The following is a 26,748-nucleotide window of genomic DNA, read 5'->3' on the forward strand; positions in this document are numbered from 1 at the left end:
GCGTCTTCGCGGGCCCAAGGAGTATTGGCGGGAGATTGGGCAGTGCGCGCCACTGCCAGTCAAAGTGGGCAGGCGTGGCCAAGTCGCTGGTGTGGGCCGGAAGGCGGAAGACGTAGACCTGGTCCGGGACCGGCACCTCCTACCCGCCTCCACAATACTCCCGGGGCGCCCGCTTGTAATTTAAACCCATAACTTTGAAGGCAAGGCTTGCGAAAGCTCCCTTAGTAGCCAGCACACTCAGTGGTCTCTTTTTCCCCTCCAAGGTTATCTGGACTCTGATGCCGCCTTCTCTGCTTGAGTCACCAGCGCGAGGGCCGAGCCCCTGCAGACCCCACTATCCTAGTCGCAGATGGTGTAGGCAGCCGCGACTCTACCTTAAGGGTGGACCTGGCCCAGAGCGGCAAACTAGTTCATTGAAGGGCAGCGTGCCCAACCATTGAGCACTGTGTCTGGAATGCCAGCCCTGTTTTCCTTTCCGAACGCACTATAAACACTGACACTAATTTCTAATAATGGCTTTCTGGTCTATATTCATACTCATCTCACTCTCCCAACATCCCCCAGCCACTACCCCAAATGCTGCAAAAGTTTGGCTTCACTACCAGGTAAATAAAATAAAGTACATCACTTGGAAAGTAACACTTTATTAAATACTGTGTCATTTTGTGACATTTACATTTATCATTATAAAATTAACTTCTCTGTGGTTAAAAAATAAAATAACCTCAAACCATTTGGCCCCTGATAGGTGGCCCTTGAAACTGAGTGACTCCTAGCCATGCTTCAGGACAGGCAGAACTGGGCTTCCTCTGCTAGCAAATCCCTCGAATTAGGTGCAGTGTTGACTGGGTAAGAGGCTAGTTTGGTCTGTCACTACTGCTTGAAGCAGGCAAATGTAGGAGCTTCAGGGCCACAAGCTGAAGGAAAGTACTCCCTCCAGCAGTTTCTTGTGTCAGAGGTGGAGAGTAAAGGGCAGCCTCTCCGCTGCCCACCTGCACTACAGATAAGTGAATGGTATGTCCATCAGAACCTTGACCACTGAGGTACCCTCTCCTGATCCAAGCAACCCACAAGGACTCTAGCTAACCCTGTACTGCATCCCTGGTGGGTTTCTTTCTGGATACTGTTGTGGCTTTCCGGTTCTTTCCTAGGGCCAGGAGTATGAGATCTTGGCCTCCCCTGGACTAAAGAAGCAAGAGAAGACACCAAAAGCACTGTGGGCCCTCTAAAGCATATGCAACCCTCATGAGTAACTGGCCTGGCCCTAGGTTGTTGCTCATGCCTCCCTACCCAGAAGTGGCCCCTCGGCTGGCTGTAGAAAAGGACTTCGCACTGGAGTGGCACCACTGGTAACCCTCTCAACTGTCAACATCTACCCAACATCATAGGCTCTGGGACAGATGTAGGTCTGGCTTATAACTCTCAGGGTTCTGAGGGGCAGATATGATCTGTGATAGAATTAAGGCAAACCGGCCAAATGAAAACTCTAGGCCAAATTCCAACATTTTGGGACTTTGGAGCAATCTATGTGAAATATCAGCCCCACCTGGAGGTGAGTAGGGCGAGAAGATGCTGAAGGTATGGGATAGGACATTTCCATGAGAACTTCTAAATCAAAATCCTCAACCTACCACAGATTTAAGGCAGAGAGTGGCTGTAGATACGTGTGTGCTTTGACTAGAACCTTTGCCAAGGTCAAGGAGCTTTAGCTGCTCCTCATAAGTAGCTAGTGAAGACACAGAATAGGCTGTGATGGTCAGCGTATACAACACACATCCAGGATGCAGAAGCGGGCACGACAAGTAGGGCAGGGCACACGGCTGGCCAGCCAAGTGTCAGGGCGCTGGGGATCCTGGCGGCTGGCAAACCACTTGCCCATGCAAGTGAGACACCACATGGGACGGCAGTAACACTGCTGGCACTCGCCCACCGCTGGCTCCTGGCAAGTCTTCACCAGCTTCACACTGGCCCGTGTCTGCATGCAGCCTATGCAGGCCTCGAGCTCCTACAGAGAGGTAGTTGAACAAAACGGGTTACAAAAAGACCTACAAGATGGTTCTAGGAGAAGAGAGGGGAACCCCCCACACACACACTTTCCCACTTGGGCCAGCCCCCACCTGGTTGCTGGGCACTGAATAGGCTGGGTTGACCTCCACCAGCGACGCAAACGTTTCTAGGAAGAGGTCACCCAGGCTCTGGCGGATAACCACATTGGCTGCACTTCGGATTGGTGCATGGAGCTTCTCACATAGTTCACCATATTCTGCTGAGTTCAGCCTGGAAGAGGCATGGCTTGATGAGCTGAGCCAATCTGCCCATGGATCCACAACCTAAAACCACTCATAACCAAAAATAGGCAAGGCCAGGGAAAACAACCATCTCAGTGAAGTAGCCACTAAAGATGGCCCTGTAGGCAGAGTCTCCTCATCCCCAATAGAGGATAGGAAGACGCTGGAGCTGAGGTACCACCAATCTTCATTCCTAGGTGATCTCAAGAAGCTGGAGGGACAGCTCAATGAAAGGCAGAAGGAACAGCAAAGAGAACACTGAAGGCAAGAGGGGTCTTGCAGGAAGACGGCTCTAAAGGGGTCAACTGACTGAAGTCATATAGGCCCAGGAGTAGCTCAGTCCAGCTCCACTCTCAGCACCTCATAAGAGGTTCATGAAGAGCAGACAGTGAAAGTCTTGGCCATCCAGAACCACCACACACTTACCGAATATCAAAGGGCTGCATAGCGGGGCTGGTGCTGGCCACACGTATGGTAAGAAGCTGTACAGGTAGGTTTGAGTCTGGTGAGAGATCATGCTGCCGAGACTCTGTCACAGTCAAGTGAACATCCTGTTGCTGAGCCACACGCACACGGTATGTTGTCACCTTCATTACCCATGTGTCTGTCACAATCACTCTAGCACCGGGTGCCCCAGTAGCAAACTTGTCAATCCGCCGGAACTCCGTGTTGATGGAAGAGGCAACCGCTTGCCAACCTGACTGTGGAAGGGCATAGAGGGCCAGGGTTTGGGCCAGTGGGTGTCGAGTCCACTTGTCCCAGGACCAGTAGTAGATCAGGGTACAGGAGACAAGGGGAAGGGTCACGGCCAGGAGAAGGAAGAGCTGCCAGGCCTCTGAGGCCTGACCAGGGGAGTAGAGCTGCTTTTCTGAAGCTGCAAAGCACATGCCCATGTAGTAGCCTGCAGAAGAAAAGACATCTCAGGGCAAGCCCAGGCTGTGGGGTGCTACCTTCCTCCCATGGTGACCCATTTGAAGATCACAGTGTTAGCTCTGCGCTTGGGGGAAGGGAGAAACTACCTCTTTTTTATCGCCAGCCCTGAGTCTTGCCCTGGAACCTAGAGCATGGTTAGCTCCCAGAACATATCACCCTGACTCCTGCACCTCCACAGCTGGCCTGCCTCAGCCTTAGTGACAGCAGTGGTACCACATTCTAGAGGAACATGCTTGCAATCTACTACTACTATTTCACAGGAACTGCCAAGTAGGAAAAGAAAATCAAAGTTGCTAGGCAGTAGGGGCACATGCCTTTAATCCAAATACTTGGGAGGCATGACACGCGGATCTCTGTGAGTTTGAGGCCAGCCTGGTCTAAAGTGCTTGTTCTGGAACAGCCAGAGCTACACAAAGAAACCCTATCTCATAAAACAAAAACAAAAGTCCTAGAAAAAAGGACTGTGAGTTCGAGGTTAGTGTGGTCTACAAAGGGAGTTCCAGGACAGCCAGAGTTGTTACACAGAGAAACCCAGTCGGCAGAACCCCACCCCCCACACACACACAACAAAATAAATAAAAACCAAAGGAAACACATGACTGTGTAGAACTGACCACAGGCTTATCTAAGGCAGTTCTTTGGCCTACATCGTAGTCTCTTAATTTTGCATCCTCTGAGGAGGCAGATCCAACATAGCCCATTTCAGAGCTGGGACACTGTACAAGAAAGTAAGCAAGAAGAAAAAAGTAAGCAAGTACTCAATGATTGGGCATTTGTAAGAACAAAGGAACCAGTTTTAGGGCCCTGTTGGCCCAACAGGGAACAACTCAAACATGGAAAAGAATTATAAAGTAGATGGTAAGGTACTATATGGGCAGGCTCCAATCTGCCATAACCAACAGTAAATGTTGACTCTGAGCCACCTCACTACATGTCAAACTAACTTGTTATGGTTATACAGCAACAAAAGCCAGCTCCACTGTCTGCCTGTTCTCAATATAACTGCCATGGGTGACTTGTGCTTGCTAACATCCGGATCCTTGTTGGGACATGGGAGTGCCTACGAGATGAGCATAGCTAGGGCGCGTCCAAAAATCCACGAGACAGCCCTTGGTCAGGGGTCCTGCCTCAGAGCCCCACCTTCTGTATCTGCCTTACAGGGCACTAGGTTCTCAAGCTAAACAACTACCCGGCCATGCCAGCTCCATCTCCAGTTCTCCAATGGGGTAACCTAACGCACCTTCCTCTCAAAACAAGCCCAAGTGCTTCTATTACCACACCTGCCTCCACCTCCCCAGAGCCCAGGCTGCTGTATCCTCACACCAATCATTCCTGTGCCCAGAGCCACAAATATGTCAGGCCATCAGACATCAGTTCTCCCAGACCTGCCTTTCCGTGTCCCTGTATCCTCCAGAGGTCTCCTTCATCTGGTTCCTAGCCTCCAATCCCTGCTCTATCCCAGCAGTTCCCCTAACGCATCCTCCAAACAGCTGACGGATGGGCCTCTCAGAGTTCCCACTAGCCTGGCAAAGATGACTGCAACCAGTGTTCCCAACCTTGACGGTCTTCATCTCTGCCCGCTCTCGCCACGCCCACCTTTCCCTGGCGGCCCTCCGACTCCTGTTGTAAGGAGTCAACAGGAGCCCTTTCCTAGAAACCGCCCAACATGGCAAACACGCTGAACGATTCTGCACTCCATTCACAACGACGTAAAAGACCGGGGTCCGGCCCTGCCCGAGCATCCCTCGCAGACCAACCAGCGCCTGGGCCGTCGCCTCCCAACCAGGAAGAGCGCTCGGCTTACAGCCTGGGCTGCAGGGACCCCGATCGCTTGCACCTCCGTTGACGCGCATCTGTGCCGCTTCCGGCGGAGAACCTCCTCACTCTAAGAGTGCCCGGCTAAGCGCCATCCACTGGCCGACGCTCAGGAGGCTCACCCAGCGGCAGCAGTGAGTGACACAGAAGCGTGGCGGAAGTGCGACGAAGGTGATAGGGCACGAAAGCGGCGTCCTCGCTGCCCAGCCAGCCCGACAACAGGTTCTGCACGGTGAGCCCGGCCGAGTAGAACTCGTTGGGCGTGAACACGAAGCACACGGCGAAGACCAGGTAGGCCAGAGTGAAGGTCACCTCTGGGCTGTCCATCGCGACACCGCTCACCGAGCCGGTAAGAGACAGGGGCGTCCAGTTCCGGACAGTTGGTAGGTTGTCGCCACCACCGCAAAGCCGCCCGCGAGGCACTCTGGGAGACGGAGTTCGAGTCAGGCCGCCCGAGGGGCATTCTGGGAGACTGAGACACGCCTGTCAAGGGGCCCGCAAAGCATTCTAGGAGATGGAGTCCCGCCTGAGTCTGCCCGTGAGGTCCTGTGGGGGACAGGTGACAATCTCCCCATAGAGTGACGCGAAGACCACTCTGGAAGACAGTTTCGTTAGGCCGCCCCGGGCACTCTGGGGAGACCCTCGGAACCCCGCGCCGACCCACAAATCGTGAGCCACCCAGAGACCCCCCGCATGGGTGCATCCTCTCCCTTATAAGCAGCTCGGAGAAGACACTGCAGCTGGTTCTATTTAATGGCTGAGAAAAGCCAAGCCAGGGCGAACTGCTGTCTGACCGCCTTCGCGGCCGACCCTGAGACTGTCGGGGCGATGATGGACACCACAATGTCCGGCTACCGACTAGCCGAATTGGCCTGCTGTGCTAACCTGTGGTTCCCACGCGCCCCGACGCTCCCACTGTGCCCTCAATCCCGGAAGCGGAACTGCCTGCGCGTGAAGGGCGGGACCAGGACGGCCTGATATTGGCCGCCCGCCTCTGTGGCGTTCTGGTCCTGCCGCGCGCTGATTGGCCGCGGAACGTCAACTCTCGGTATTTGAATCTGGGGCGGGCTCACTCAGCGGCCGTCGGTCACGGACTGCGAGAGTAGAGCCGGTTGGAATTCTTTCATCATTTCGTCATCTCGGATTCCTAGCGTGGAGCAGGGACGCCGCTCCTCCCTTGCTGTGGGCGTCGGCGCGGGCCCTCAGCAGTACGCAGGTAAAGGGCGACTTCCCACGTCCCGCGGGCGAGGGGTGGGGATCAGCCCCGCGGATCTGGATTCCTACTGCCTGGGTTGTAGCTTTCTTCCGCAGCTTCGCACTCTCCTCTCTCTCTCTCTCTCTCGCTCTCTCTCTCTCTCTCTCGCTCTCTGTTGTTGTTGAGGGCCCACCCCGGCTCACCCCCAGCCCTCTTTTCTGGGCTAACGGATCCCTCAAGCTTCCTAGGCAGGACTGATGCCTGCGGGCTGCATTCCGGATTGGGTCTGCCAGTGATCTCGGTCTGACCCAGCTGACGTCCTCCAAAGAGGGCGCGCGTAACTATTTATCTCCTTAGGTTCCTGTTCTTGTCGAGTGTGTCGTGTATGAGACTTGCGTTTCGGAGCCAGGACATCGGCCCAGGTCTCTTTCTTCCACCTTTTCTGCAAAACTGTTCTATTGTCTGTCGTTCTGAACCCCCTGTCCCAGGGACAGTTTCTTGTTCCTCGGCCAGTGCCTTCGAGTCGGTCTGCTCCCTCTCCCACCCCACAATTACACCTGCACCAAGAAGACAGCAGAACCCAATTCTGACTTGTCAAGCTTTGTACCAAGAGCTCCCTCCAGGGGCTGGGGATATGACTCAGCCAGTAACACGCTTGTCAAACAAGCATGAGGACCTGAGTTGAGGTCCTCAGCACCCACCTAAAAATTGTGTGGCATGGCTGTACCTGCCTGTAATCCTAGCACTGGGCAGGCCGACTGGAGAATCTCTGAAGCTTACTGGCTAGACAGATAATCTTGCTGAATCAGTGAACTCCAGGTTCAGTTAGAGAATCCAATATGGTAGAGAGCAATTGAAGAAAACTCACGTCAACCTTTGGCCTCCTCTTTACACAACACTCCCCCCCAAAAAAAACAAATCCACAAAAATCCCATTCTAAGCAAAAACTGTACTTCCCATTTTCTCTTCTATAAGGTTCAGTGTGGCTGGCTTTATGTTGACCCATGTTTTCTAATAACCAGTTTTTCAGGCCAAAAATCCTGAACATTGCTCTTGATTTCGTTTCTCCTTACCCCATGTCCTATGCACCTTGCTGAGCAACCTAGACTACCTCTCTTTGACTCCAGGGACCTCTGGTTCTGTCCTTTTCCCTCCCATCTTTTCTCATGGGCTCCTAAAGCAGAGTCAGCAGCAACTTATCTTGGTGATGACCTCCCTCCCCAGGACCCCTCCTCACACTTCAACCAGAGAGCTCCCAGGGTTTCACCCCCAAGACCCTATACTCCTCTGCCTCTCCCTCCGCTTCCCAAGTGTTGGGATTAAACGCATGCACCACTACTGCTCGGCTTCTCTGGTTTTCTTAGAGCCAGGATTATATCCCCTAGTTCTTGCCCTACAGTGTAATACGTTAATGGAAGTCATTTTGAACACCTGGATCTCTTTCTTTCTCAACCTGAACTCTATTAGTAATTGACTCAGGAGATGCAGTATACCTGATACAAGGGACTCAGGCTTTCTCTGGCAGGTGACACCTACTTGAAGTACTAACTGTACCTGTGAAGGGTCTAGCTCTACCTGTTCAGGAAGGGGTACCTCCCTGATGTATTTATGGGGCATTTCTGTACATGTACTGCAGCATTATTGATTTCCTAAGGACTAAAATACATTCTGTTTAGCCAGGCCATGGTGGTGCACACCTTTATTCCCAGCTCTTGGGGGGCAGAAGCAGGCTGATCTCAGTGAGTTCGAGGCCAGTTTGGTCTACAAGAGCTAGTTGCAAGGACAGCCAGGACTGTTACACAGAGTAACTCTGTCTCAAAAAAACCAAAAATAAATAAATAAACTTTTTTTTTTCTTTTTCAGAATGAGTCTGCATATCTTAAATGACGAAAATGTCCCCAGTGAAAAAAGTTCAGAAAGCTGTGACTTCCTGTTTTCACAACCAGAACTTACCGGAAGATCCTCTGTTCTTTGTCTGTCACAGAAAGAAAATGTGCCACCCAAAAACCAGGCTAAAGCTGCCAAGGTAAATGGGGACTGTAAAGTAAGTACTTCAGGTGCTCTGGGGTTGGCTTTCTGAGCACCTTGGCTTGCATGGGAGGGCTTGTATCATGGAACATGTACACTCTCCTCAACCTTTCACTAGGTGACTTTTCAGACACCTCTTCGGGATCCACAGACGCGCAGGATCTTAAGTCCTAATGTGACCAACAAACTCGAGACTTGTTTTGCTCTGGATGGCGCTGTTGAATTAGAAAAGAATCAGTGTGTCTGCTTACAGGAAGAGAAGTAAGTGTTGACGCCATTAATGTCCTGTGAGTCTGTCCTCTCTGGGGTTCTTGCAGAAGCCTTCAGTCCTGTCGTAGCTAGACTTTTTCTCTGATCATGGCCCTAAGTGCAGAATCTGGCATAGTTAGTGGAGAACCAATGATCAGATGGTTGGACTGTTTTCATTCCATGCTGGAATCTCTATTTCTAGAACTAGATGGAATGACTAAATCTCATTTCCAGAAAAGTTTATAGTTTCCTTCCTATGGCGTTCTGCTCATCTCTCCCTTCTACTTGAAATCAGCACTTCCCTCCCACACTCAACAAACACTTGGAGAGAGCAGATAGAGCTCATAGACAGAGAAATTACTGTATGATCAACTAATTGAAGCTTGTGAGATGACTCCCTTGGTACTGTTTGCTACACAAGCATGAGGGCCTGAGTTCAGTCCTCAGTACCTACATTTTTAAAAGCCAGAACATGGGCTGGAAAGATGGCTCATTGGTTAAGAGCACTAGCTACTCTTCTAGAGGTCTTAGAGTTTAATTCCCAGCAACCACATAGTAGCTCGCAACCATCTGTAACGAGATCTGATGCCCTCTTCTGTTGTATGTGAAGACAGGATTCATGTATATAAAATACATAGATAAATAGATAAGTCTTTAAAAAAAAGCCCAGAACTATACACCTTTAACTCTAGCCCTAGTGAGGTGGACATAGGAGAATCTTTGGGGCTCTCTGGCCAAATCAGTGACCTCCAAGATATAAAGTGGAGAATGGTTGAGAAAGATACATCAAGTGTTGACTTCTGGCTGCTTAGGCACACGTACATACATATGTATAAATGTACATACACCACGCATGCACAATGTGCACACACATCAGCACGTAAACATTCACAAAAGAGGAACTAGTAAGAACAGATGTGGCTGAAAAGATGGGGAGAAGTTTTATCCATAGGTGCATTAGGCATTTTCCTGGCAGGAATCCTACTAAAATGACAAGCAGCTACTAAGGCTTTGCCTAGAAAGAAGGGTCTTGGAATTAGCACTTCGCCAATCTGGTACCAAGGACACGTTTTATCCAGGACAGGAGAGGTCTCTGGTATGATTTTGTTCTGTTTTTCTGATTCCCCTGTTTAAAATTTGTGTGTGTGTGTGTAAGCATGAGGAATAAAATGTCACTCCTGTGCTCTTTAGTGTCACGACCTTTCTCTGGGGTTGTATACATTTCAGTCCTATTAAACCCCCCTTTATTCTGTTGTTTAAGTGTCTTTGTTAATTTACAGTTTCATTTTGTATTTTTCTGAAGTTCAGTCAGATGAGGTTGGTGTTTAAGTCAAACACTGTTGGTCTATAACAGCCTGAGAAACACAGAGCCGGCAGTTGGCACTTGGCTGCTATGAATGTAGCCTACTTTGAGGCCAAGGAAGTTTTTGTCTCTACCTATACTGCTGGGAGGGTAGCTCTGAGTAGCACCAGTTATGAGTGTCACTTATGAGCTTATTCTTGGTAGCCTAGGCATGCATGAATCATGTTGCCATTCATTAATTTTAAGATACTCTGGGGGAGGCCTGGCAGTGGTGGCGCACGCCTTTAATCCCAGCACTTGGGAGGCAGAGGCAGGTGGATCTCTGTGAGTTCGAGACCAGCCTGGTCTACAAGAGCTAGTTCCAGGACAGGCTCCAAAACCACAGAGAAACCCTGTCTCGAAAAACCAAAAAAAAAAAAAAAAGTTACTCTGGGGGGCTAGAGAGATGGCTTAGAGGTTAAGAGCACTGACTGTTCTTCCAGAGGTCCTGAGTTCAATTCCCAGCAACCACATGGTGGCTCACAACCATCTGTAATGAGATCTGGTGCCCTCTTCTGGCCTGCAGGGATACATGCAGGCAGGTGCTGTATACATAATTAATAAATAAATCTTTAAAAAAAATAAAAGAGGGCCGGGCGGTGGTGGCGCACGCCTTTAATCCCAGCACTTGGGAGGCAGAGGCAGGCGGATCTCTGTGAGTTCGAGACCACCCTGGTCTACAGAGCTAGTTCCAGGACAGGCTCCAAAACCACAGAGAAACCCTGTCTCGAAAAACCAAAAAAAAAAAAAAATAAATAAAAATAAAAGAGGGACAGAGGCAGTTTAAGTAGGAGTTTATTTAGCACAGAACAGTTCAGTTAGTAAAGCTAAGCAGGACACTCCAGACCTGATTTATACGGCCTCAGCCTGCCCCAGGAGTGTAGACAGCCTTGAGCCAGCAGCACGCACCCAGACCCTTTCCATTTGTGTTCATCTAGTTCTAAGAACTCAGTCCCACTGGCCCTCTTAGGCAGATGGGGCCACAGACCCAAGTCCTCAAGAAGAACCCACTGGCCAAATGTCATCCATTCAAGTCATGACTCCATAAGGCTAGAATTTGACTTCTCTGATGATACCACCAACACAAAGGTGTCTTCACCAAGGAGACTGGCAGAGAGACCTGGCCTCCAGCCTCTCCTGAAGAAATCAGAGTCCAGCCAGGAGCAGGCCCCCAAAGAAGCAGAAGAAAGAGATGGTGGGACTAGAGAGAGAGAGATGAATGTCCCCAGCCTGCTTTCTGGGGCTCTTACCACCTTAACTGGGAAAAATTGGATGACTCCAAGTATAATGACAAAAAGGCTAAGCTCCCAGAAAGTCCCAAGAACAGGTTGGCCTTGCCTGTGGCTGAGCAGCTGAGTGCTGGGCCTACAAACGTGGAGAACTCTCCAGGCCAGTATATCTGTGTGAGGGGTGTCAGAAGCCCTGGAACTGGAGTTACAGTCAGGTGTGAGCTGCCATGTGGGTGCAGGAATTGAACCTATGTCCTCTGGAAGAGCAGCCAGTGCTCTTAACCACTGAACCGTCTCTCTATCCCTGATGCTACTTCTTTATGTAGCCACCATACTACTTCCTTCATAGTCTCAAGACAAACAGGTTTCAGGTTTATCCAAAGCTGAAGCGGAACAGCTTCTTCCTTTCGCAAGACCATGGGAGAGGTGCTCCACAGTTGTCTTCCTGGAAGCACAACACATATTACAGCGTAACAAGCAGTGCAGGTAGTTCACCTCTAATCCTAGCACTGTAGCTGAGGAAGTCAGGTCGAGTTTGAACCAGACTCTTGTCTATGTGGTAAAACCATCTCGCCACAAAAAAAAAAAAAAAAAAGAAAGAAAAAGGGGGCTGGAGAGATGGCTCAGAGGTTAAGAGCACTGACTACTCTTCTGGAGGTCCTGAGTTCAATTCCCAGCAACCATGTGGTGCTCACAACCATCTGTAATGAGATCTGGTGCCCTCTTCTGGTCTGCAGCATATATGTAGGGAAAGCGCTGTATACATAATTAATAAATAAATCTTTAAAAAGAAAAAAGAAAAAGCATGGGCTACCACTCAGATGGAAGCTGATTGGTACCACAGCAAGCCGCTGGCCTTAGGTACTCCAGGAGGTAGCTATGACACCAGCAGCCAATGTTACTTCCAGAGAAACCTCATAACTTTTATGTATCTTTTAGCATAAGCAGCTTTTTAAGTGAACCAGCATAAGAGGGAAGTAAATAATAATTTAATACCAGAATAAGGAACATGAAGAAGACCAAGCTCTGATAACTCTTGTCTCTCCAGTCAGCTGCCATTAGCCCCAGTGGATGATACACCTGTGGTTCAGTTGGCAGCCGAGATCCTAAAAGCAGAAGGTGAGGTCCAGGTATGTATGTGTGCACAGATAGATACTATCACCATTGTTACATACTGTGTAGAAAAAAATAACAGGGCATCAAGGTGTAGTGGCACATACTTTTAATCCCCGCACTTGGGAGGCAGAGGCAGGCAGAACTCTTGAGTTCTAGGCCAGCCTTGTCTACACAGTCTCTAGGACAGCCAGGTATACAGAGTGAGACCTTGTCTCAAAGAAAAAGGGGCTGGAGAGATGGCTCAGAGGTCCTGAGTTCAATTCCTAGCAACTACATGGTAGCTCACAATCATCTGTAATAAGATCCGGTGCCCTCTTCTAGTCTGTAGGCACACATACAGACAGAACACTGTATACATAATAAATCTTTAAAACAAAAACAAAATATCATGGCAGAGAAGCCACTAGCAATCTTCTGGTGACAGGATGGGATACAACACTACTATTTCCCTTCCACTAGAGCTGCCTCCCCATCTGGGTTTATTATAAGGAGATTGGGTAAGGCAGAGCCTCCCACTCAGGACCTCACTGTACAAGGTGATGCTGACTTTCCCTCTAGGTGGGAATCTTGAATTCTTCAAGTACTTCAGCTTCCACAAGTTTTCTGGACAGTGAATTGGTAGCGCCTCCTGCTGAGCCAGTTCTGGAGCCTTCTCATCAGGGACCAGAGCCTACCATGGATGGCAAACTGTTGGCGCCTCCTGCTGAGCCAGTTCTGGAGCCTTCTCATCAGGGACCAGAGCCTATCTTGGACAGTGAGCTGGTGGCGCCTCCTGCTGAGCCAGTTCTGGAGCCTTCTCATCAGGGACCAGAGCCTACCATGGATGGCAAATTGATGGCGCCTCCTGCTGAGCCAGTTCCGGAGCCTTCTCATCAGGGACCAGAGCCTATCTTGGATGGCAAACTGTTGGCGCCTCCTGCTGAGCCAGTCCCGGAGCCTTCTCATCAGGGACCAGAGCCTATCTTGGACAGTGAGCTGGTGGCGCCTCCTGCTGAGCCAGTTCTGGAGCCTTCTCATCAGGGACCAGAACCTATCTTGGACCTAAAGGAAGAGAGCTTCAGAGACCCAGCAGAAGGTATGCAACCCTAAGGTGTCACCCAGTTTCCCATAAATCCTGTGGATATTTAACATTCCTGTAGTTTGCAGGTAGTTATTCCACAGGCTGTTTCTCTGACTAGTTCACATGCAAAGTTTTGTTCCTTCAAAAGATGAGATGTTGCTTTAGGGTTACTATTGCTGTGATGATACACTATGACCAGCCAGGCAGTGGTCAGTCATAATAACTTTAGTCCTAACACTTAGGAGGCAGAAGCAGGCAGAGTTCTGTGAGTTCAAGGCCAGCCTAGTCTACAGAGAAAGTTCCAAGACAGCCAGGGCTACGCAGAAGCCCTGCCTCATAAAAACAAAAACAAAACAAAACAAAAGAACACTTACTACTTTTCTTATAGAAGATCTGGGTTTGGTTCCCAGCACCCACGTGGTAGCTCACAACCACCTGAAACTCTAGTTCCAGGGAATCCAGTGTCCTCTTCTGACCTCCACAGGATCCTTTTTGTTTGTTTTGTTTTGATTTTTCCAGACAAAGTTCTCTGTAGCTTTGGATGTCCTGGAACTCACTCTGTAGACCAGGCTGGCCTCGAACTCTCAGAGTGCTGGGATTAAAGGCATACATCACCACTGCCTGGCATTTTTACTGAATTGTTTTGTTTTGTTTTTCTTTTGGTTTTCTCCATAGGCTTCTTTATGCATGATATTTACATAGCTCACGCAAGCAAACACATACACATAAAGTTAATCTAAAAAAAAAAATTCACCAGGTGGTAGTGGCACATGCCTCTAATTCCAGCATTCAGGAGGCAGAGGCAGGCCAGTCTGCTTTACAAAGCAAGTTCCAGGATAGCCAGAGCTGTTATACAGAGAAACCTGTCTTGGAACCTGCCCCATCCCACCCCGCCAAAAAAAGAAGAGTGATCACACTCTGTTGAGTACTCGGGTGCACAGCCCTCGGTACCTGCAGTACTTGAGGGAAATGTCTACCATTATTTACCATTTCAGTTCTAGGTACTGGCGCTGAAGTAGATTACCTGGAGCAGTTTGGGACATCTTCGGTAGGTGCTTAGCACTTGATGGCAGCCCCAACTGAAACCTGTGACCCAGTCAGCTGAGGCCATTTATGCTTGGTGCCTGGAGCATCCTGCAGTTCCTTTATAGTGTCTGGTCATAGAGTCCTAACCCATGTGTCTCCCTCACTCCCAAATAATCCTAGACCCATGAGTGTGTGTTGTGGTTTCCTAGCCCCCTTTGCTGGCTCCTGGGGTTGTGTCTGTTAAAGCAATGGTGAATCTTGATGATTGTTCGTGTTCTTTCTCTCCTCCTCTCAGTTTAAGGAGTCAGCCTGGAGGAAGCAGTCTTTGTACTTGAAATTTGATCCCCTCCTGAAAGAAAGCCCTCAGCGGCCAATGCCAGTGGTCCCAGTGACAAATAGGTATGTCCCTCCTTTGAAGATGTTCATACAAGCTAGGCAGACTAGTGGCTGTTACTAAGTATATAACTGATTCAAAAATTCTAGAAAAGGGTTAACTGAACTAGAATAAGTAATGGGGGTGGACAAAGAGGACATAGATCAGATAATCCATGTTTTTTAATAAGGAGGGAGCTCTCCCATGCTCTCTTCACACAGGCCACCCAGAAGACACAAGCAAAACACAGTAGGGTACCAGAATGGGCCAGGTCCGATAGTATTTGTTTTTATGAGTGGAATTCTTGTTCCACAGTCATGCCTGTTCTTTGATGAATCCCCCATGACAGCTTGTACTATAAAAGCAGGTCTGAATGGTTGTGACAGAAGCCATAGGGCCTCTAAGTCTGACATTTATGGGAAAAATCCAGGCTAGTGTCTGCTACTTTGGAAAAAAATATAGTCAAAGTCATATTGAGAATTACCTGCTAAATCTAACACAAGACCCTTGAAACCAGAGAAGAAAAGATTTGCCACTTCTAACTAGGTATTCGCCCTGTGTGCTCTGAAGACATCCCAGTAAGGTATCTACCATGGCTGTGCAGCTTGCTATGAGAAATGAATCATGGCTCATAGGAAGAGTGAGGAGACAAGCAGGGGAAGGGGACATGAGCCAGTAACTCCAGGCCCGGTGCTACCTTCTAGCCTGTGTGTGCTTGTTTTTAGAGTAAGACCCAAACACAAAGCATGTTAAGACAGCACAACTGACTTTTATGCCCTATTCAATACTCATCATGAGGTGATCTTGCTGCCTGTTTGGTTTCAGTGAACAGGATGCAGATGAGCCTGGCTTGGGAAATCCAATAGAAGGCAAGCTTGTGGACTTAGATTTCTCAGGAGCTCCGGATGTTCCAGTAAGCACTTTATCATCATTGCAAATTTTGTGGTCTCAAAAGATGAATGAGATCTTGAGAGCCTATGTTTTACCCACACAGGTGCCAGGCCCACCCTTGTGTGTCCTTGAGCCTAGAGGCCTCCTTCTGACTGAACCTTTTGAAGATGTGCTACAATACAGCCAGAAAGACCTAGACGCACTGGTAAGAAAAAGCTGATTACTGGGTAGTGGTGGTGCACGTCTTTAATCCCAGCACTTGGGAAGCAGAGGCAGATGGATCTCTGAGTTCGAGGCCAGCCTGGTCTACAAAGTGAGTTCCAGGGCAGCCAGAGCTAAACAGTGAAACCCTCTCTCTTAACTTAAGAAGAACAAGAAGAAGAAGAAAAAAAATTGGAGGCTGTTTTGGAGGAGTAGCTGAGAGCTAGGTACAGGTTATTCTAAGAGCAGTTTGTACTCTGACCAGATGCAGCTGCTTACAGGGATCTCCTACATCTTCTATGTCTCAGAAATCAATGAATAGCCCCAGGACAGGCCTGAGGGTTCCACACTGTATTCAGGTCTTTGATACCTGCTGAATACAGCCTAGTGGAATGTGGTTTTGGCGCCCTCTTGTGGCTATTTGGCTAACACACTAAGAGATACTCCCTGGGTACCTGCTGGGTTCCACCGCAGCAGGTTGCCTTCATTAACATGGCCAGCAGCCCTACTTCTTGGCTTTATGAATGGAGTTCCCATAGCTCAGTGGCATGACTCCAGAGACCTTGGATGTGAAGGAAACAATCCCTAGTAAGAAAGACACCCCACAGACTTGTGATTGTGGTCCACCTGCCAACCCAGGTATGTGGCTTCTAGGTGAATGCAACACAACAGGAGAACTTGGAGCTGAGGAGCAAGTATGAGGACCTCAACAGGAAGTACTTGGAGATGGGGTAAGACTGCAGCACCAGTGCTATGACCTAGTTCCACTTGCGTGATGAGCCACAGATACTCATCTTCTCTCCTTCTATAGGAAGATCATGGATGGGTTTGAGAAGATTGTGTACAAATCAATGGGTGAGTGCTAGCTGCATCCCTCCCTTTGTGTTCTGAGATAACAATATACCGCCCATTTCTTCTCCTAACCTGTGCTCTGGAGCCACTGAGGGTGAGGTTCAGTGAAGAGAGGACCCCATGTGAATGACGTTCACTGAACAGCTGGCAGCCAGAGCTCTAGTGAGGTGAGGAACAGACACAGTGCAGCTTGTCACACCATGCCCTGTCCTGCCTTCCCCTCCCCAGAGATGACTGCAAGTATCAGAGTGGAGATGGAGGTGTCCTGGTAGGGGTCTACGAAGCCGACAGTGGCCAGGACAGGTCTTCCTGTTCTCCTTCCCCTGAGACCCATAAAGCACATGAACCCTAAGTCTACCACACTGGCACCTGCTTCTTCCAGTCTTGCTAAACATCTTACCTTAAGCATCTCATTGCTAGGTCCTGGGCCAAGCTCCTCATGAGGCTGACATGGAAGAAGCAGACATGTTCTAGACCTGTCACATCCCAGAGAACATGAAAGGGGAAGGGGGACTGTTGTGTTATGGGACACGTAGTAGTGCTGCACCCTGCTCCTGGCTCCCCATCTCTCCTGCTGTTCTCTCACCCCTTGTTTTGGGGCTGTTTCTGGCATCCAGTATAGTAGCTGCTTCCTAATCCCAAATACTTAACTTTTTAAGAGGAGGCTGAGAAACAGAAGGAACTCGCAGAAGACAAAATCAAAAAGGTTCAAAAAGAGAGAGACCAACTTATTGCAGACCTGAACTCCATGGAAAAGTCTTTCTCTGACCTTTTCAAGAGGTTTGAGAAGCAGAAAGAAGTGATTGAAGGCTACCAGAAGGTGCGTTGTATCCCCTTTGATCCTTGTTTTACAGGGCATAGCCCATAAGAGTGGGGCCACGCCTTTAATCCCAGCACTAGAAAGACAGAGACAGGTGGATCTCTGTGAGTTCGAGTGCAAGGCACACTACACACGGCAGCAGCACAATCAGGTGGGATGTATGCAGCCTTGCTCCCCACTCACTCTCTGGGTGTAGTAATATGGGGCGGCAGGGCTGCGTCCCCCACACCAGGCCGCCCACATGGCTAGCTTATGCCCCAAAATAATTACACAGACACTGTATTCTTTTAAGCACTGCTTGGCCCTTTAGCTCTAGCACTTACAGGCTAATTCTCACATCCCGATCAACCCATCTCTAATAATCTGTGAGAACCGGTCTTACCGGGAAGATTCTAGCCTAGTCCATCCTGGGTCGGAGCTTCATGCCAGGAGCGGGGCATGGCGTCTCTGCTGAGGCGTCTGCTCCCGAGAGAGCAGAGCTGTGAAGTCTCTGACCTCACTTCCTCTTCCTCCCAGCGTTCTGTCCTGTTTTCTCCTCCCACCTATGCTCTAACCAATTAAACGGGCCAGGGCAGTGCCTTTATTAGCCAATTACCTTCCTCCATCATTTCCCCTTTTTCGGTTTAAACAAAAAAAAAAAGGCTTTAACACAGCAAAATTACATATAACAAAACAGTTATCAAGTAAAAGTTACAATAATCTTTATCATAACTAAGGAAAACTATAACTTTAACTAACTATTCTTAACTCCATTAAAGACTCCAGAAAGATACAATACTACCTAAGCAAACAAGAAAAAAGCAACTTTTAAAACTCTAGAAATGACAGAGACATCTCGCTGCCTGGACAGTCACCCAAAGTTCCTCTGTATCGTTGGGGCATCCATCTTCAGCCTTCAGGCCCATGGTTTCCAGCAGACATTTCCATAAAGCAGGAAAATTCAAAGTCAGTTCAGTCACTATCTGTTGTGTCCTGCAGAATGTCTCGCAGACTCTTTCATGAATCAGGAACCCCGAAAGATCATCTCACCTTAGGCAAGTTCAGTAGTCCTCTCTCTGCGGGTTCTCTGTGTCCAGTTTATGCAATAGTCCAGGCAAGAGCAGTTTCTTGCCCAAATGGCTATCAAACTCCATAACAAGCCTCTTCGATGCCCATCTTCCTCTTGAAGTACATTGGTGCTGCCAGGAGCAGAGTGTCTCATTGTCATGAAAAGTCCTCAGTTATTAAAACATTAAATGTCCTATTCTGTAATCTTTGAAAGACATGAAGAATGTCTATCTAAAATATATCTCTATATATCTAGAAAATCTAATTAACATGACTACAAGCTTTACTATTATCGATGATTATCCATTAACAACCTATATTTCTTAATTATACAGTACATATTTAAATGAACTACACAATCACAATACCTTAATCAAAATCAGAAACACTTATACATATAACAAAATTGACCTTAAATCTCTATCAATAAAGCAAAATCTATACTAATGCAAATTATTGATATCTATATCATATCCCCCTTTAAATGTAAAAGAACATTTATAAACATATTTTGGGAATATGGGCGCAGTTATTTCTCTCCAAACTGCTTCCTGCTGAATGGGGGCGTCGTTAATTAGGTCTTTCATGGTATAACCTGTGTGTTAGCTTCATCTCAGTTGGCAGTTGAGTGAAGCAATTTTTTGAAGGCGTTCACACCAACCCTTCAGGAGGGCGTGGTCCATCATACCAAATCGGGATAAATGTAATCCACAAGGTCTGATCCTCTGTGAAAACAAAAGAAGAATCTCTTTTCCAAAGTATCATATCCTTAGATCCAAATTCTGAAATCATACCCTCATGATATCCGTTCTGGTTCCACTTGGCAGCCCATATAATGAAATGTCTCTCTGTACTTAGCTCCTTCACAGTCAAAAATTTTAAAGAAAACACAATGTACATAATCCAGACTCTCTGTGAATTTTCCATTTTTATGTGGCTTATTTTTCTTTATTTCTTTTAATCTCTTAACTATCTGTACTCTGTCTCTTTAAAGACTTTACTTTTACTTTTTTAAACCATTAACTTTATTCCCTATATTCTTTTTCTTCTCTCTCCCAAGCCTACGTACATTCATCCACAGTGTGACTCATTTAGTGGTCTGAATCTGTCCTATTGTGAATCTGCAATTTTTTACTATCCAGGGGCACTTTTGATTTGCGCCTTTAAATCACTAGGCGCTTAAGAATCTAAGCTGTGACATTCCTAGGTTAACTTTTTGCTTTTTGAGCGTATATCTTTGACCTGGAATATCTCTGTAGACCAGGCTGTCTTTGAACTCTCAGAGATCCGCGTGTCTCTGCCTCTCAGGCAGTGGGATTAAAGGTGTACACTACTACACCTTGAACTCACAGAGATCTGTTTGTCTCTGCCTTCTAGGCACTGGGATTAAAGGCATGTGCTACCACACACAACAACTCTCTTCCTTTTTTTATGTTTTTTACTTTAAGAACTTCAACTTTTAGTCTGCATATATTTTTAACACACTTTAAACCATTTAGAAATTTTCTTTGTCTTTGAATCTCTCTTTACTGTATATCTCTCTTTTTCTGACCACACGAGTCTTTAATTTACCAAGCAATCTCAGTAGGACTAAAGGCGTGGCTTTGCCAGCTAGATCCAGTCCATTCCTTAGCTTTACAGCCTCATGGCGGATATACAGGCTGTAGCCATGTTTACTGCAACAACTGTATGGCATTTCAAGGTCCCTGCCAGCAAGTGAGCTACAACAGACAACACTCAAGTCCTCTCTCGGTAGCCGGCCCTCCTGCCTCAAACAGTCAGAGTTTGCCCTGGCAGGATGGCCCAGAAAGCCGGCATTTTTAAACGGTGCAGCTTTTTTCCTGCTACGGCTGAAAACCGAAAAGCATGCGTTCAGCTTTTCATCAACACCATTTAAGTGTTTCGTGGCAGGACCTCTTAATGAGCTGCAGACTTTGCAGCTAAAGCTGAGTCGGGAAGCCTCTCTTAGATGAGGTGCTTGCTTGCCTCTGGCAAGCAGAGTAGACCCGAGAACACAGCGAGTCTAGTTGCCATCAAACAAATCGTAGCACTTTACTCCAAATGCTCTATTCAAAAGCTCTGTCTCCCGCAGGAGCCAGACAGAGATGGCAATGGCGGCACAGCCCCAGGAAGTCGCGCTTTAAAATGACACAGCCTTTTTTCTGCTACTGTTGCTGAATCAGGAAATCTCTCTACAGCACGCCACCAACAAACAGCAAAAATCTGTGTTAAACTCTCTTTCCCTTATTTTTAAGCCTTCTCAGGTTTTTTAAGTGGGTTTAGTTGTTCACACGTCTGGGCGCCAAATGTAGTAATATGGGGCGGCAGGGCTGCGTCCCCCACACCAGGCCGCCCACATGGCTAGCTTATGCCCCAAAATAATTACACAGACACTGTATTCTTTTAAGCACTGCTTGGCCCTTTAGCTCTAGCACTTACAGGCTAATTCTCACATCCCGATCAACCCATCTCTAATAATCTGTGAGAACCGGTCTTACCGGGAAGATTCTAGCCTAGTCCATCCTGGGTCGGAGCTTCATGCCAGGAGCGGGGCATGGCGTCTCTGCTGAGGCGTCTGCTCCCGAGAGAGCAGAGCTGTGAAGTCTCTGACCTCACTTCCTCTTCCTCCCAGCGTTCTGTCCTGTTTTCTCCTCCCACCTATGCTCTAACCAATTAAACGGGCCAGGGCAGTGCCTTTATTAGCCAATGACCTTCCTCCATCATCTGGGCTTCTCATACTCACAGTGAAAGCTGACTACTGAGGATCATGTAGCAAGTTCCAGGACAGCCAGGACTGCTACACAAAGAAACCCTGTCTTGAAAAACCAAAAACAAAAGGAGTGGGGCCATGAGCTGTGCTATTGTCCCTGATCCTGGCACCAGGCCAACGAAAAGTAGTTGATGTTCTATCAACAAGACAAACTGTATCCAGTAGGTTCTGGTGGAGAAGCACAGCCAGATCTGTGAAACACAGGTTTTGGCTGTTATGGAGCCTCAGAGGAGACTGAGGGTATCCCCCATTCAGTGGTAGTATGCCTGGAATACATGAGGCCCTTGGCTCAATCTCCAGCAGCACCACATGCATGCATGCTCACAACACACACACAACCTTGCAAGAAAAGGCAAACTGGGCCAGGGCAGTGGTGACACATGGCCTTTAATCCTAGCACTCAGGAAGCAAAGGCAGGCAGATCTCTTGAGTTCAAGACTTGCGTGGTCTACAGAGTGAGTTCTAAGACAGCCAAGACTACACAGAGAAACCCTGTCTCAAAAAACAAACAAAAATGTCAGGTGGTGGGCAAACTGGACTTTCCCCGTGGTGTCTATGGAGGAAACAAGTCATTTTGGGAGCCAGCTAACTCCTGCTACATGATCCTCAGTAGTCAGCTTTCACTGTGAGTATAAGAAGCCCGGAGAGTGAGTGGGGAGCAAGGCTGCATACATCCCACCTGATTGTGCTGCTGCCGTGTGTAGTGTGCCTTGCACTCCTAAGTAGAAACTGATGCCAGGTACTACTCTAGGGGTCAGACCCAGATGTTTGCACCTTGAAGATGGGATAGACGTAAACATACATCAAGAGGGTTTTTCTAAAGGGAAAATGCCAAGTTCTGTATCACTAATGTCCCCAAAAGCCTTAAGTCTGCCCCTTCCCCTGGGACTCCCTATATGCCCAGACTGGATAGGCCTGGCTCTTGATGGGACAGTGTACCATTAATGCTCTTGTCTGCTCATTCTCAAGAATGAAGACTCTCTGAAGAAATGTGTTGAGGAATACATAGCAAAGATTGAAAAGGAGGGCCAGAGGTACCAAGCACTGAAGGCCCATGCAGAAGAGAAGCTCAACCTGTGAGTACCAGATGCCCGTCTTGGGAGGGAGGCCTAGCTAACTTGTTACAGGGTCAGGCCTAACCTGTGTGTCTGTTTCTGCCCAAGGGCTAATGAGGAGATTGCCCAAGTGCATAGCAAGGCCCAAGCAGAGGCACTGGCCTTCCAGGCAAGCCTAAGAAAGGCACAGATGCAAATCCACTCACTGGAGAAGACTGTGGAACAGAAGGTAGGGCACAAACTCCAGGCCCTGCTCCGGAGTTGACTTTGATACAAGGATTGCCTGGCCATATCTTTTGTTTTGTTTTTTGTTTTTTTTATTTGTTTGTTTTTTGTTGTTGTTGTTTAATTATATCCCTACTAGCCATTTCTTTCAGTAAGTCCAGAGCCAGCCTTTTCCTTTCTAGTCTCTTTTCCTACTTGAGATGGGTGGGACCTTCCTAGCCAGGTGCCACTCCCTCTGAGACCCTACAGAAATCAGCCTTATCTTTTCTCCTTCAGACTAAAGAAAATGATGAACTGACCAGGATCTGTGATGACCTCATCTCTAAGATGGAGAAGATCTGACTGCAACCAGCCATCACCAACCCTCTGTCTGCCCATTTCTTTGTCTATCTGATTTGTCTTTTGTGTGTGGTCTTTAACCCCTATTCATTCCTAAGTTATATTACCTTGAAGAATAAAGTTTCTTAATTTCAAACTCAAAATCAACCCAGGTCCTGTTGTTTATAACAAGCTCACTTGCCTCTGTTTTTCCAGGTAGTTCAGCTTGGCTGAAAGTTTCTTTCTTTTCTTTTTTTTTTTTTAATTATTTATTTATTTATTTATTTATTATGTATACAATATTCTGTCTGTATGCCTGAAGGCCAGAAGGGGGCACCAGACCTCCCTGAAAGTATCTTTCTGCAGTCCTTATATAACATTGGTTCTCAACTTTGCTAATGCTGCAACCCTTTAATACAGTTCCTCATATTGTGGTGATCCCAAACTATAAAATTATTTTCATTGCTGCTACTTCTTTTTTTTTTATAAATAAATGTAAACTTTTTTTTTTTTGGTTTTTCAAGACAGGGTTTCTCTGTGGCTTTGGAGCCTGTCCTGGAACTAACTCGTGTAGACCAGGCTGGTCTCGAACTCACAGACATCCACCTGCCTCTGCCTCCCGAGTGCTGGGATTAAAGGCGTGCGCCACCACCGCCTGGCATAATGTAAACATTTTTTAAGGATTTATTTATTATGATTACAGTATATGTCTGTGTGCCAGAAGAGGGCACCAGATCTCATTACAGATGGTTGTGAGCCACCATGTGGTTGCTGGGAATTGCACTCAGAACCTCTGAGCCATCTCTCCAGCCCTCATTGCTACTTCATAACTGTAATTTTTGCTACTATTATGAATTGTATTGTAAATACTGTGTTTTCCGAGGGTCTTAGGTGGCCCCTGGGAAAGGGTCATCTGACCCCCAGGTTGAGAACCTCTGTTATGGAATCCTGGGGAGGGAGGTGGGGTTTAGTGAATCTGGTTAGTTCAGAGACTTCCTAAAGCTGTTGAGTTACTACCTGGAGATTCCCTGAAGAATAGAATGTTTTGCCTCCCTTTAGAACATTCTGTATCTTAAGAAGTTTCCCTCCAAGATGGAAAGTTACCTCTTGGGATAACTGGCTACACAAAGCCCAGTTCTGGCCTTAGACTAAAGAAAGCCATTACCTTACCTGTCAGCTATCCTGTTTCCCTGGCTGTGAGAAAACACCTCTTGAGCATGCTTATCAAGCATGGTGAGAAGCATGGCAGCATGCAGGCAGCCTTGGTGCTGGAGAAGGAGCATCCTGATCCTCAGATGGCAGGAGACTGTGCACCACACTGAGCGTAGCTTGAACATATGAGATCTCAAGCCCTCCATAGTGACACACTTCCTCCAAGTCCACACCTCCTAATAAAGTGCCACTGGGCCTTTCCTATTCAAACCTAAACCTCACACACCCTATCCTTGAGACCTTGGGAACAAAAGCCAAATAGACCTAAGTTTCTATATAAAACCAAAAGCTAAGCAGCCAGGGCTTGATGAGTTCACTGCTGAAGTGGCACAAGCGTATAGAAACACCAACATCTACATCTGTGCTGCTAAGGCAAACAGTCAAGACTCCATGGAGCAAGGAGCTCAAGCAGATGTCTCTGAAAAAGAATTGCTGTCTCAAGAGGGCAGTAGTAGCTCCCACTGGTTTCTAGCTTTCCACTACCCTGCAGATGAAGGAAGCTGTGGATCGTGCTACATCCGGACAGACACTTAAAAGCGCAGTGTCTAGAGCAGGGCAGTGGTGGTGGCACACACCTTTAATCCCAGCACTTGGGAGGTAGAGGCAGGTGGGTCTCTGAGTTCTAGGACAGGCTCCAAAGTGGACCATTTCAAATCAAGCAGCAACCAGGGTTAGCGCCTCAGACCCCTGTGTAGTGCAGGAGTGGGGCTGGGCACACAGCATGTGTTCAGCTTTAGAAAGCACAGGAATTCTGAACAGGCATTGGCCCAGCCTCTGGTCCTAAACACAGCTGTGACCTAGTCAGCCCCCAGAACCATCAAGTAGGCTGAGGGGATCTGGGTCCGACTGAGACTCAGTACTGTTCATGCTGTAGGGGCTAGTATACAGTATACTGGGATATGCCCACGCCTGTGGCTCATGCTGTAGGGGCTAGTATACAGTATACTGGGATATGCCCACGCCTGTGGCTCATGCTGTAGGGGCTAGTATACAGTATACTGGGATATGCCATGGCTCATGCTGTAGGGGCTAGTATACAGTATACTGGGATATGCCCACGCCTGTGGCTAAGCCTGAGGCAAAATGTTTCCTCTCAAAATGGAATGTGGGTCCCACCCAAAGAGAGACCCAGACCAAAGTGTCAGTCACTCCGGAAGTACACACCCCTCAACCAGGACCTGCTGTGGGGACTGCCTGCTAATCTGCAATTGGAGGCTGGAAGTCCTCAGGTAGCTACCACCAGGAGTTAAAGCCATCTGGGTGTGTTACCATAGAGATAAGTGGGGGCCTTTATGGAAAACAGACTCAAAAGCTCAGTAGCCTAGGCCTCCCAGAAAACCTAAGCTGAACCTATTTGGAGGCTAGTGTCTTGCTAAGGCAAAAGGTCAATACAGCTAGATAGGCATTCCTGGGACAGACACCTGGCCAGCGTTGTGGGGCAGATATCCCTGGATCTTAGGCCTCTATGCTCAGCCCAATCTCTGAAATTCACTACCATGTTCTCCCAGATCCGTGACCTTCTGACGTCTCCTAGGACCATGCCACTACTCCTTGCCAAAGACCCATCCCATAGCAGCCCTACACAGATGGGACAAATACACTTTCACCTAGGGGTTCTTTATTTTTGTTGGTTTTCTGAGATGGGTTCTCCATAGCCCTGGCTGTCCTGGAACTAGCTCTTATAGACCAGGCTGGCCTCGAACTCACAGAAGTCTGCCTGCCTCTGCCACCCAAGTGCTGGGATTAAAGGCATGTGCCATCACTGCCCGGCCTTTTATTATCATTATTATTGTTATTATTAACATTTTTTCCCATTTATTTTACATACCAACTAGTTTCCCTTCCCTCCTCTCCTCCCCCGCCACACACACACCTAGGGGGTTCTTAATTGCTGAGCATGGCAGAACCTGCTCACTTCACAGACAAGGATGCTGAGGCCCAGAGAAACGGCACTTGCCAGCTGAAAAAGGCTAGCCAGATGCAGGACATGGCAGCACCTCTCTCACTTGACCAGCTACCCACAAGGAGGGCAGCAATATGGTGGCAAAGTTTTCCTGCTGCTTGGGGTACTGTTAAACGCCTCGAGAGGTAGAAGGCTGTAGCCAGGCCTTCTCACTGGCTCTGTCTGCCTGGCCTCTCCAGTCCTACTGAAAACTGCCCTATCTCCTGCTGGGGCCTCTTCCAGCCAAGCCAGAGTCTGTCCAGAGAAAGTCCTGTAGGGCAGCTGGAAGCATCAGGGTAGCCAGCCTGGCCTGGGGCCATGCTGAGGACACCGGCAGCCCAGCAGCAGCCTGGGCCGAGCCACTTTAGGACAAAGAAGCCTTGTATGGCTGAATGGGCATTTATCCTGGGGGTTGAAGGGAGCCCTGGCACTGGTCCTCCATGAGTAAACATGACCCTAGCTGGGCATACAGCAGCAAGGCCAGACTTCCGTAGCCCTGAGTCCCTTGACATTACACAGTGGGTGTTTGTGGGCCTCCTGCCAGGGCAGAACATGGGAACAGGGAATGCCCTAGAGGCAACTGGAAGGCAGCAGTGCACAGAAGTAAAACATCACAGAAACCCTTCCCACAGTGCCACAGCTCCCCCAGCGAGAAGTCCAACTCCACTGCTGAAGATGACATGTGAGTCTCCCTACACATGTATGTGCTGAAGCCCAAGTCCCTGACAGGATGGTATGGAACCCTAGTGATCTGTGAGGTC

General features: G+C 48.2%; 2 protein-coding genes across 3 annotated transcripts; one reads left to right on the forward strand and one right to left on the reverse strand.

The window, feature by feature from the left end:
- Positions 1–628: 628 nt before the first annotated feature.
- LOC121436509 (E3 ubiquitin-protein ligase TM129) lies at positions 629–5,948 on the reverse strand. Of its 2 annotated transcripts, XM_041636479.1 has the most exons (5): positions 5,922–5,948; positions 5,159–5,460; positions 2,715–3,189; positions 2,118–2,277; positions 629–2,005 (listed from the first exon to the last, which is right to left on the reverse strand). In XM_041636479.1, exons 2-5 carry the CDS (start codon positions 5,361–5,363, stop codon positions 1,757–1,759), a joined length of 1,089 nt encoding a protein of 362 aa, XP_041492413.1. In that variant the 5' UTR covers positions 5,364–5,460; positions 5,922–5,948; the 3' UTR covers positions 629–1,756. The 2 variants fall into 2 exon arrangements, with proteins under 2 accessions (XP_041492413.1, XP_041492414.1); XM_041636480.1 differs by lacking the exons at positions 5,159–5,460; positions 5,922–5,948 and adding an exon at positions 4,778–5,118.
- On the forward strand, positions 5,350–23,060 carry LOC121436508 (transforming acidic coiled-coil-containing protein 3-like). The gene is made up of 15 exons (XM_041636478.1): positions 5,350–6,252; positions 8,095–8,257; positions 8,378–8,520; positions 12,128–12,209; positions 12,754–13,270; positions 14,251–14,303; positions 14,577–14,680; positions 15,480–15,567; positions 15,649–15,750; positions 16,401–16,477; positions 16,558–16,601; positions 17,258–17,418; positions 22,205–22,311; positions 22,399–22,519; positions 22,792–23,060. The coding sequence occupies exons 2-15, from the start codon at positions 8,096–8,098 to the stop codon at positions 22,855–22,857; spliced, it is 1,827 nt and encodes a 608-aa protein (XP_041492412.1). The 5' UTR covers positions 5,350–6,252; position 8,095; the 3' UTR covers positions 22,858–23,060.
- Positions 23,061–26,748: the final 3,688 nt, after the last annotated feature.

The sequence above is a fragment of the Microtus oregoni genome, unplaced genomic scaffold, assembly GCF_018167655.1.
Source record: "Microtus oregoni isolate MIOR12 unplaced genomic scaffold, Mior012 000049F_ref0000343, whole genome shotgun sequence".
NCBI lineage: Eukaryota > Metazoa > Chordata > Mammalia > Rodentia > Cricetidae > Microtus > Microtus oregoni.